The sequence below is a fragment of the Panulirus ornatus genome, chromosome 8 (assembly GCF_036320965.1).
Source record: "Panulirus ornatus isolate Po-2019 chromosome 8, ASM3632096v1, whole genome shotgun sequence".
Taxonomy (NCBI): Eukaryota; Metazoa; Arthropoda; class Malacostraca; order Decapoda; family Palinuridae; genus Panulirus; species Panulirus ornatus.
The window spans coordinates 5,313,931-5,325,696 of NC_092231.1; the positions used below are offsets into that span (position 1 = coordinate 5,313,931).

An 11,766-nucleotide genomic window follows, 5' to 3' on the forward strand; every position below is an offset into this window, starting at 1 on the left:
ATAAACAGGTGGGCACTGTCATCAATATTTATTAACATTTTCTTTTATGGCGGAAACAAAATACAAAAAAAAAAGAAAAGTTCAGTGTATCCATAATACAGCCAGTGAGGATTCAGTATGAAAGAAAAGGCACTTTGCTGATAGCTTCAGGCAGAGGTCGGTCGCTCACATACCTCTCCTCTACATGGAAGTGTCATATATTTTTTTTTCTTTACAGTGTTGTTTAGGAACAGGATAAGGCCTCTCCTTTACAAAGTTTGTCCGAGAAATGTTTACGTAGTTTAAAAGAATCACAAATTTTTTTTTTTCGTATTTTTAAAATGTTTACCATATGAGTACATACTCAAGTTTTGGCATTATAAAACTTTTACCATAATTACATATGTTTACAACTGAAGGTTTTGTCTATAACATAATGATTACATTTAATATCTACTACTCAAGTTTTGCAACTTTGAAATGTTTACCAGAATGATTACATCAAATGGCTACAACTCATATTTCATACCTATGTTTACCATAATAATTATATTAAACGTTTATCGCTCCAGGCTTGTAACTATAAAATGCTCATCATAATTATTAATTCAAATGTTTACAGATATATAAAATGCTTGCCATCATAATTACATTAAGTAGATTTTCAAGTAATGTTACTATAAAATATAGACCACAATTATAACGTAAAACATGTCCCTATAAAGTTTCCGTGAATATGTTCACCATGGTAATTACATCGAAGTAATTTAAAACTTTTGAGTTCTTTTAAAAAAAATTTTATGTTTCTGGTGATCACAATTCCCAGCGCCGACTCAGCCAAACAGGACGTAAACTCGACTTGCTAAATCACAAGTACCAAATTTTGGGTAACGCTTGGTTCTTCTCACTATGGTAAACCCCAGTACACTTCTCTCTATGGTGTTCGTCCGTTAGGACATCATATTACCTTGGTTACTCATTAGCGAGTCTGAGGGAGGAGGTTGGAAATACAGCGTATGGGCCTCTGATTGGCCAGGACTACTTGGAAGACATTATTATTATCATTGACCGTTCTCAACAACCCGTATAGTTTGTCTATAACGTAATGTTATCTTGCTGCCGAACCTCGCCTTTACGTAACTCATGGAATTACCCGATTCCTTGAAAAATTAAAATAAATTCGCAGCATAAATTTAAGTTTCAAATTTTAGTAATAAAAATTCGCAGAATAAATTTCTCAAAATTTCAAAAATTAAATTAATTTTGAATGCCCCGGACACCTTGACGGAGTCGACATAATTTTGATAATATGAGCAGCATTTTCATAAAGTAGGACGAATAAATGAGAAATCCCTACGTGATTATAAGACGGGTGAATTTAATATTTTCGCTGATACTGTATTCTACATGAGGGTTACATATTAATGTCTATTCCGTAATGAGGACTGAAGTCACACCGAGCAGTAAAAATGCATCTTAAAATATTGACGGTAATATCTTTCCAATATGATTCCATTTCTCCTGGACGTGACTGAATTTTATCCCTGGATATGATCCAGTCTTCCCCAAAAATAATTTAGTGTCCCATGTAAAGAAATTTTCCCTCGGATGACGTCGTTTCCCTGAACATGATCTACTTTTGCGTGGATTCGATCCGGATTTCTCTCTCGGTTATGATTCCTCCTCCTGTACTAAACCTAGTCACCAGTGAGAGAAATGCCTAAACTCGTGATGTAATTCCGTCTTTTTTTTTCCTTTTTTTTTAACTGCTGTATAGATAGAAAACGAATCCTTGTAACCAACTGTCCACCGGGACAGAACACTTGATAGCTGCTGGTGAGAAGACTTTTAAGTCAAGTTGACAGCTTTGGAATAAGAAGCTGGGCATACCTGAATGGAAGGGAGAATGGCTGTAACACCTGTACCTCTTACAAAAAAAAAACATTCAATATGGCCACTACTTTATCACATATGTCAGCATTAGGACGCCACTTCCCTCTCACCACAACACAACACAGTACTCTTCCATCTTGTTCTCACAATCCACCGGAATCCTTCTCTCTCGACGCCTCAAACAAACTTCAAAAGAGGAGGTTAATAGAGTACTCGGATAACCTGAAGATCCCTCCCTCCTAATTTTCCTGGATTAGGTGTAGAACGCACTCTGGTTTATCTTAGAAAAACGTTTGCGGGGAAAGTTCTCAAGTAGATTGAATGACTCTGCTCGACTCTCCAAGAAGCCGATTCGTTTCGTTACATACACGAACCACGGTTGTGTTAAGACTAATACGTTTATAAGTAATAACAGGCCGGAATTGTACATGTAACTGAGCAGTTCTCAGGTATGGCGTTGCAGTATGGACAGACAAAATATCTGTCGGAACCAAGAATGGAAGCCCTTAAGTCATTGTCACAATGACTGCGGATGACCGCCTGGTCCAAAATGTAATCTCTAGGGGCGTCATCCAAGCGTATGAGCCTGGGTCTGGTCATTCTGTACCCTAGCTGTTGACAGAAGCACTGCAACCCTGATATATATATGATTTCATGTTCAAGGTTAAAACGCCGACTGTACTAAGGGGTTAAAGCCTCAAGAATAGTCCATAAACAAGACTGGATCCTGAAGGAGAGTGAGCGATGCCCAAGTCAAATGAAATACGTAATTAAGAATCATTTTGCAATACAACACAAAGGGTATCTTTAGCCATGTCTTATTTCAAGACGAGCGTCGTATGAGGCCAATATTACCCTGCAGACAGACGTCATTCGCCACAAACCAAACCTCAAGGACGCAAAGTGTGGAGGCCACACCACTTGGCTTACCCGAGACAGACGCCATTCGTCACAAACCAAACCTCTAGGACGCAGCGTGTGGCGGCCACACCACTTGGCTTACCCGAGCTCAGTGATACCCCATTTTACGAGGGTCAGTCGAAAAGTTTTGTTAACACTATACAAATAATATGGCACATTTTTTGTCTCTGAACCTATGGATAATAGTGTTATTTGTTTTAGATCGGAGGACTAAAGTTTGGCATCTGAGGAAATTGTTGTGGACGTCCACAAATTTACTACACAGCGAAGCGTTCAAGTTCTCATCCACCTGGGTATGTATGCCAGACAGTATCCGCCCGACGTAACACTTCCCACGCACTGTGAGGGTTGACCCTTCCCAACCCATAGCATCAAGATGGGCCAGGCAGGAGGTTCAAACGTGGTTGGGAGCGTCTTACTGATCACCAAACCCCCCATTGATGAGGCCACTCTGGCGTGAGTCGAGTGTCTGCTTATGGCGGATCGTTGCACGAATTAAAATTGGAGCTTCATATGACTCTAGTGTTGAGAATCTTACTATCCACGAGTATTGCTAAGGGTTTCGGCGAGCCCAAAAGCCTCGGGACTTTAAACATATCAGAGGGAAATGAAGACTTGCTGGCACTATATGAAGTCAATCCCGCCACCTTTCTCTCCCACCTGATTACATGGGATGAGACGTGGATCCATCAATGGGACCTCAAGTCCAAGTTGAGACTCCATCGTAAGGCAAGACCGCGTTTCTCCCATCCCCACCAAGAAGTTCCAATCGATATCCATTGGCCGACAAGGTCATGACCCCAGGTTTCTGGGATGACGCGAGGGATTCTGCCAATTGACCGAATGCCACATAAACCCAAGACACACATGACTCGAACACTTTATTGAACCATCAAGAGAAATGGTTGGGACTGGTGACACCGGTGTGTAACCTCATCCTCGACAGTGCACAATGCCTCCATTGCACAAGCTGGTGTTCATGCTTCTGGTTTCAAGCAACTCGCCATATACAAACGTTACGTCCCCCAACCTATGTGGTCGCCGCTCTGAGGATCATTAGGAGGATACAAAGGTTTCCGACACCTAAGTTTGCCCAGCAACTGGAAGACTTCCTTTAGACTGGCATCACCAATGTGAAGTCAAAAAGAGCAAATGGACTTACTGTCTGTAGTGACAGTGGAAAAGAAATGAGTAACGTATGTCTGCCTGTTTACATTATAACCGCCCGAGTCTTTTGACAGCCACTCATAGTGGTTTACATGAGTATTCTCACCACACGTGCGACTTGCTGTTCGTCAGACTTCAGAACAGTCGATTCATATCCCACCGCTGGGGGTCGTGTAGAAGTTACCGCTTAAGTAGACATACATATGGAAATACTAGCTTACTGGCATAATTAAAAGTTTCCATTATCATCTTTTAAGAAAGTATTCTCTGATTTACATACTCAGAAGCCGACTTATCGAATCCTGAAGAAAAGTGGTAGGCTCGCTCTGCCTCAAACTTATTTACATGGATTCTTCGCTCGTTTGGCATCTATTTATTTTGACAGCAAACGCTTCTGGAGAACTAGAAGGTACAGCAGAGACCCACCGAAGACACACTGAACTTTGCCAACACCCGCACCTTGACTCCTCTGTCAGCCGGAACCCCATACTCCCCTGGCTCCTCATCACATGGAACACACACACACACACACCTACACACAAAAAACAAAACAAAAAAGTCTAGTGTTATCTGCTTTATCATCGCTGCTGAGTTGATGCAGGGGAGCGGGTTCTGTACCTACAGATGTCGTGGGTGTTGCCTGAGGTATACGGTTTTGCTGAGGATATCATCATACACAAACACACAAACATACACTCACCATACTATTTACAAATGCTGTATAAATATAAATCTGTATATCAGAAAGTAATCCCTTTACAATATGATCTAAAGGCATTAGAAAATAGAGTTTCTTTCCCAGGAGTGCCTCTCCTCCAGGCATCTATCCTCACTGGGAAACAAATCTTAACTGTGTTTTATAAGAATTCCTTGCGATTCATGAACCACAAAGAGTAGTAGGAGAGAATAGACGACTCTGCTTCCACACTTTTCAAGTTTCCCGCATATAAAACATTCTCTGAGGGAAGGTAAAGACTTATAAATAAAGCACCAATAAACGCGTGAAGGTTCCCACCTGGAGTCTCATCGAAGAAAGACAAGAGGAACCCAGTGGCTATCCTTGGGGCTTCTCACCACGATGAGGCCTTAAGAACCCAGCAGGTCTTGGAGCTTCTCCCCAGGCAGAAGCTGAGGGAACTCAGGGGTCCCCAGAGCTTATCAGGAGGAAGCCAAAGGAACCCAGCAGGTCTTATGGCCTCTCATCAGGAGAAAACCAAGGGAACACAACAGGTCCTCAGGGCATATCTCCAGGATGAAGCATAAGGGAACCCACTAGGTCCTCCGAGCATCTCGCAAGGGAAAAGTCAAAGGAACCCAGCAGGTCCTCCGAACATTTCACCTGGATAAAGCCAAAGGAACCCAGCAGATCCTCAGGGCATCTCACCAGGATGAAGCACAAGGAATCCAACAGGTCCTTAGAGCATCTCACCAGGTTGAGGCCAAGGTGAGCCCAGGACCCTATGTTTACTTTGGTTTATTCCCATCCCGTGTCCACAGCGACGTGGATGGCGTGGGTACGATTTTGGCAGGGTATTAATCAACGAGCTCACTTTGCAACCCGTGTCGAATCACGTGAATCGTCCGAGTCACTTCCACACTACTGTAACCAGTTTCTAAAGGTTGAGTCACAGCGATCACTCGTATCTATAGTCACACGTTCTAGCCGAGTAACTCACAGAGAGAGAGGAGTTACACAGTCCAGCACCACGCTCGGAGAAGTCACTTGGTAGATGTCTAAGAGTCATTTCTGTGACCACAGGTTTCATCGAGAAGTTTCTTGTGACTGACTGGTCACGCACGGCCCGTTGGGGGGTGTGGAGACAGTCACCCCTGTGTGGCGCAAACCAGACACGCGAGGGTTTAAAAGAAACTAAAAGATAACAGGGTGCGTCGAAGATGTCGGCACGTACCAGGCTGAGACCTGATGAATGGCGACAGTGGACACACGTCCCTCTGACTGCTGCCGGAGGTTCCTCAGGGTCAGCTCCTGGTTCTCGAGTACTGGAGGGGATCACTGGACGCGACTGCCTCAGTTAGCGCCTCTACCTACTGTCTACCAGCCAGCCTGCCATCGCCACTACACCTGCGTCTCCGAGCCACATTTGTGTCTGGGGGCGTGAGGGTGGAGGTGATGGTGGTGGTGGTGGTGCTTGGGGGGTGGCGGAGGCGGGGGCACCACCGGATACCTGTGGACGTAACCGTGGACATCTGGGAGTACCGGTTCCTGGTGGCGATGGTGGGGCAGGTAGTGGTGGTGATGGTGGTGGTGGTGACCGGGAGGGTGCTTGTGGGGTGCCACATGGGCCGCCTGCGTCAGGTGAGGCGCTTGTAAATAAGGAGGCAGCGGCTGCTTCCTGGCGGAGAACCTCCTGAAGAACTGCTTCCAGGAGTGGAGGACGCGGCCGTTGATGAGGAAGAGGCCTCCCATGATACCCACCGCCATGGACATGAAGATCTTGAGCATGAAGACCTCCATGTTGGGCCTGACCGATGGGTCCCTTAGCCATTGCTCGCGCTCCACGTACTCGTAGAAGGTGGCGCCCACCTGCAGAAGGTAAAGTGGAGACTGGTTAATGTGAGGGGGGGGGATGTGAAGAGTGCAGCAGGTGGTGAGAAGGCGATGCGGGAGGAGGGAGGCGCTCGTGTGTGAGAAATAATAAGATGTTTCATTTGGGAGCTGAGAAACAAGTATGTAGGGGGAGATCATCTTGCGGGATATGTAGAAAGGATGGTAAGTGAGGGACAGATCCTGGGAGCGATGGGGCAAAACAGTGATTGGGAGGCGAGTATGAAGCCATGAGGTGGGAGGAGAGGGTAATAAATGAGAGGGCACTGAGGTGTAATGTGGAAATATCAAGCCTTGCGACAGTCGGTCATGTAACAAAATAGTGACGTAGAGACGACATAGTCCTCAGGGCTGGTCACCCACCACCACAGAACAGCCCTAACCCCAACACCTCATGAGCACTATCCATCAACCCCACACACCCTCCTCCTCCCCCCCCCCACACACACACACACTTCACACACAAACAAACCAACACACATTTAAAAGTTTTCAAAGTGGAAAACACCTACGAGGTGGATTGGAGAGAAGGTTCTCGGAGAAAATATATTGAAAGCACACGCAAAGAATATCAAAGGGTCTTGTACCATACAAGGCTCATGGTCCTGATGAAAATTCACCACATGTGCTGAAGACGTGTGCAGATACACCAGACAAACTTCTTTAAATTCTGTTCAAAAAGTCGCTGGAGAAAGACGAAGTGCCTTGGGAATGGAAAAAGGATGAGCGTCATGCCTAGACCCGAAGGGAGACCAGGAAGAGGCGCTGAATTACAAACTGTTCTCATGGACGAGTGTGGTTAGCAGGGTTCTGGAGAACATTATCAGAAAGCAAATATGTATGACTTTCTACAGAGGAGAAATTACAAAAGAGACAACACGGTTTTAGGGACAAGAAGTCAGGTGTAACGGACATGTTAGATTTCCATGAGCGAGTTTCCCTCTCAAGCAAAAGGGAAAGCTTAGGTATGTTGTTTGTATCCGGACTGCCAGCAATTATTTGACACAACATCATGATGACAGGCTGGTTAAGAAGGTAGATCACCAGGTAGGAATAAGGGGAAAGACTCCTCCGATAGATTATTGTAGTGGAAGGGAACACAGAACGCATCTCGCAGAAACCTTCCCGAAATGGGTGGAGGTCACCAGTGGAGTACCGCACGGTCCTATTCTGGGACTCTTCTTGATCTATGTTTGCAGTCGATGCATAGTTCATGAGGGAAGTGAAAAGTGAGGAGGGTTGCATGGGGACCTAGACAGATTTCAAAGTTTGTTTGATACATGGTTGATGAGGTCCAACCGAGCACGTGTGATGAGGATGAGTCATAACCACAGAAAGGCCTCGATATGATTATCATCCAGCAGGAAGTAAGCTGCAGACACATGGAATCGACATATTCCCACACCTGTTGCCAGTGTCCCACCATAGACGGAACCAACTGCCTGCTAGAGTAAATCAGATGTGCATTCAAGTTCATGGTTGAGAAGATATTCAGGAAACTGTCCACATCCTCCTGAAGGCCAAAACGAGAATAAACTTCTCAATGTTCGGTCACCGTCTCTACAGAAGCACAAAGAGCCAATAGAGAAGGTCCAAAGGAGGGCAACAAAGATGGTGCCAAATTAAGAAAGGATACAGGCCTTAAATGTGTGACCACCGTGGAAAAGAAACGAATGAGGGGTGACCTGATCACAACCTTTCAAGTTTTTAAAAAGCTGATGACGTCGACACTGAACACTTCTTCGACAGACATCGAGATATAATCCCACAGAACAGAGTGCATGACATGATATAAAGAAACATATGGAGAGAGGAAAAAGGTACTTTTTGTCAGAGTCTAGAAGTGGTTGCTGGATGGAATAAAATCATTGAAGGCATTGGTAAATGCAAAGGATATACAAAATTAGGAGAGACTTGTACGACGGTTAAGAATGTTCCAGAGATGGAGCTCCACGAGTGTAAAACTCCCTCTCCACCTACAGTACAAGACATCAGGCAAAAAAGAAACAGGAAATTACGCACAAACACACTCCCCACCCCCTACAAATCCATCCTTTTACCCTACACACACACACACACACACACACACACACACACACACACACACACACACACACACACACACACACACACACACACACACACACACACACACACACACACACACACACATTCTCCCTCAACACACCCACCTGGCAGGTGGCTGGAACCATGTACAGGACGGCCACCACTCCAACCCTGGCGGCGGTGACGTCGACGCGGTCCGTCTTCAACCCCTCCTCCCGTAGTCGGCCGCGGGCCCGCCAGAGACAGGCGAACACCACCAGCACCAGCGTGGCGCCCGTCACCAGGTACAGGAACTGTGGCACCAACACGAACCTCACCAGAGTCTCCGTGTTCTGCTGACCAGCGTAGCAAGTGCCTGAAGAAGAAGACAGAGATGTGTTCAGTTAGCTGGGTTCTCCTGACGGAGGGGACAAAGAGTTCTCCTAACGGAAGGGAAATTGCTTTTCAATAAAGAGGTACACTTGGGTTCTCCTCACGGAGAGGACACTGGGTTCTCCTGATGGAGGGAACAAAGAGTTCTGATGGAGGGGACAACACGTTCTTTCTGATGGAGGAACAAAGGAGGGGAAATTGGTTTCTCCTGACGGAGGAGACATTGTGTTATCATCTAAAATGAAAGTCTGCTTCCTCCTGAAGAAGGATCAATCGTACACCATGAACCATATTCCACCTTAGGTTCTCTCCGGACGAAGTGAAATCCCGCTTTAATATGGCCCTCGGTGGATGAATGGTTTGTGGTACGAAGTACGTGCTAGCAAGCCTTCTGGTTCTTGTGGAACACTAGACAACAGGACTTCCTAGAAAAAGCGTCTGGTTTCCGGGTGTTTCTACAGCGGGAGGGACAGAAGGGGGAGGGGGTTGCATGTGTGGGTTTCCAGTTATGGCCAACGGATGGAACACGGGGACTAGATGCCAGTTTTGGTCGATAGGTTGATAAGGATTTACAGAAATGTGTTTTAGTGTACGTACCTCCTGATTTATGAACCGAGAATAATATATTCTTTTCCTAATACGTTTTGCTGAAGACAAATATGTTTATTCCTTATAGACAGATGTTCGTCGCTCCTCTGTCGCTTTCGTTAAGCAAACTAGAATATGCATATGTACTTCGAGATCATTCACACCAACGCTTGCAAGGTCAACCCTCGCCAACTCTTCCATGGCCAATTTCGCCAACACTTCCAAAATCAACCCCCGCCAACACTTCCAAGATCGACCCTCGCCAACTATCTACACTCATTCCAAAACCTGATGCCTCAATATAACAAAAAAATAATAATAATAATAAAACGAGTCGAGTTTACCTTGCAAGCAAATATAAAACCTACAAACACATCCATGAAGATCAGTCGACGGAAATTAGCAGTAACATAAGAATGAATAAAAAATATAAAAAAAGGGTACAGCTAACCGTATGCAAATCCAGAGTCGTAAGAGTAACATAAACAAGGCAGAACGAACCAAGACCACACTCACTGTATTAATAATGGAGGTGGCTACACACCAACATGCCTGTGGGTGTGTGTGTATATATTATATATATATGTATATATATATATATATATATATATATATATATATATATATATATATATATATATATATATATACATATAGCACTGCATTATTCTATCGTCGCACTGTGACAAGTTCTTTATTATGGGGTCGGGGAGGGGAGGCTAAGGTTTGGCTGGTTGGTTGGTTCTCCTCCCCCATGTGCTATTTATGAAGCCAAAAGAACGACTTCCACTTGATGGCTGGGGGTCGAGATGGACGGAGAGACGCGACTGTGTTCCTCCCCTGCTCAGGTAGTTTGAAGAGTGAGTAAATACGGGGGGGGGGGCCTGGTTCACCCATCGAGTCTCCATCGGCCTCCAGTAGGAGGCGTTCAGGTTGCACAAGGCCCTCAGGAGATGGTTCAGTCATTAGGATGTGCGTAGTCTCATACAGAAACTAACTTGGCAGTTCGTAAGTTTAATAGCGTATTCGGGGATTATTCGGGGATGGTGTGTGTGTGTGTGTGTGTGTGTGTGTGTGTGTGTGTGTGTGTGTTCAACGTGTACGGCCGTCCCTTATTACAAGTCCAGCTTAATAATTCAATATAAATATGAATTCCGCTGGGGCAGAGACACCTTTCACCATCATTATTATTATTCCTATTATTATTATTATTATTATTATCATTATTATTATTATTATCATTTTTATTATTATTATTATCACTGGGCCGCACGTTGATGCCTAGATTGGATCTTTCCTGGGGTCAGTTCAAAAAAAAAAATAGCCAGCTACGTCACTACAAAATCAGCTTCCTCCCCCATACATCAACATCTTCACTACACTATCATCTTCACTACACCCCCCCCCCCCCCCATCATCCTAACCACCACTAACCCGACTATGTTCGCCGTACACTCAATATCCGGAGCAGAGCATTCAATAATCACACACCATCACCACAATGTCCTGTCTTCACCGAGGTTCAAGGCCGGCCTGCGCCTTGAACCTAGCTAACCACGACCAATTTCTGTTGTTTATACAATCTTCTTCAGCACAGCCTCTTCATCTTCACAATGCCCTTATCTTCAACATACAAGGCCGGCCCGGGGGGGTCAAGAGACGGTACACACGAGGGTGCACTGGCGCCAAAGGTACATACATGATGACTCTCCAACACACGTCCAGTCTAACCCAGCGTCCGATACACTGCGTTCTTGTTAGGTCGCGAAGTGGGTCGGGATCTGTCTGTGGCGGAGAAATGGCGTCACGGGTGGTGGGAGAGGAATATGAATTCGACCAATGAAAAGTAAATGTACTTGACAGACTCTCCGAGATGGACGACACACACACACACACACACACACACACACACACACACACCTTTGAAAGCCGATTCTAAGTATTTATTTTCATCTTTTTGTATATATATATATATATATATATATATATATATATATATATATATATATATATATATATATAATTTACGTAAATATTCCTCCTATACTTTTACCACTCCTCTCTTGGTACAACTTTTATGTTAATCATCATATTTACTTTAATAACAATAATAATTGATAATCATAGATGGACTTTATGCACTGAGAGCTTGTATATACATAGTCTCAGACATACATTAACCATCTGAAGACGACCAGACAATAAGCGACTGC

At 44.7% G+C, this 11,766-nt stretch overlaps 1 protein-coding gene across 1 annotated transcript in view; it reads right to left on the reverse strand.

Annotated features, from left to right (window-relative positions):
• Positions 1-266: 266 nt before the first annotated feature.
• The window catches only part of LOC139749766 (frizzled-4-like), a 97,279-nt gene continuing 85,779 nt past the window's right edge, over positions 267-11,766 (reverse strand). Inside the window, exons 3-4 of the mRNA XM_071663993.1 lie at positions 8,719-8,948; positions 267-6,505 (exon numbers count right to left, since the gene is read on the reverse strand). Coding sequence (XP_071520094.1) covers positions 6,038-6,505; positions 8,719-8,948 — 698 coding nt within the window. The 3' untranslated portion in view covers positions 267-6,037. The remainder of the gene's footprint in view (positions 6,506-8,718; positions 8,949-11,766) is intronic.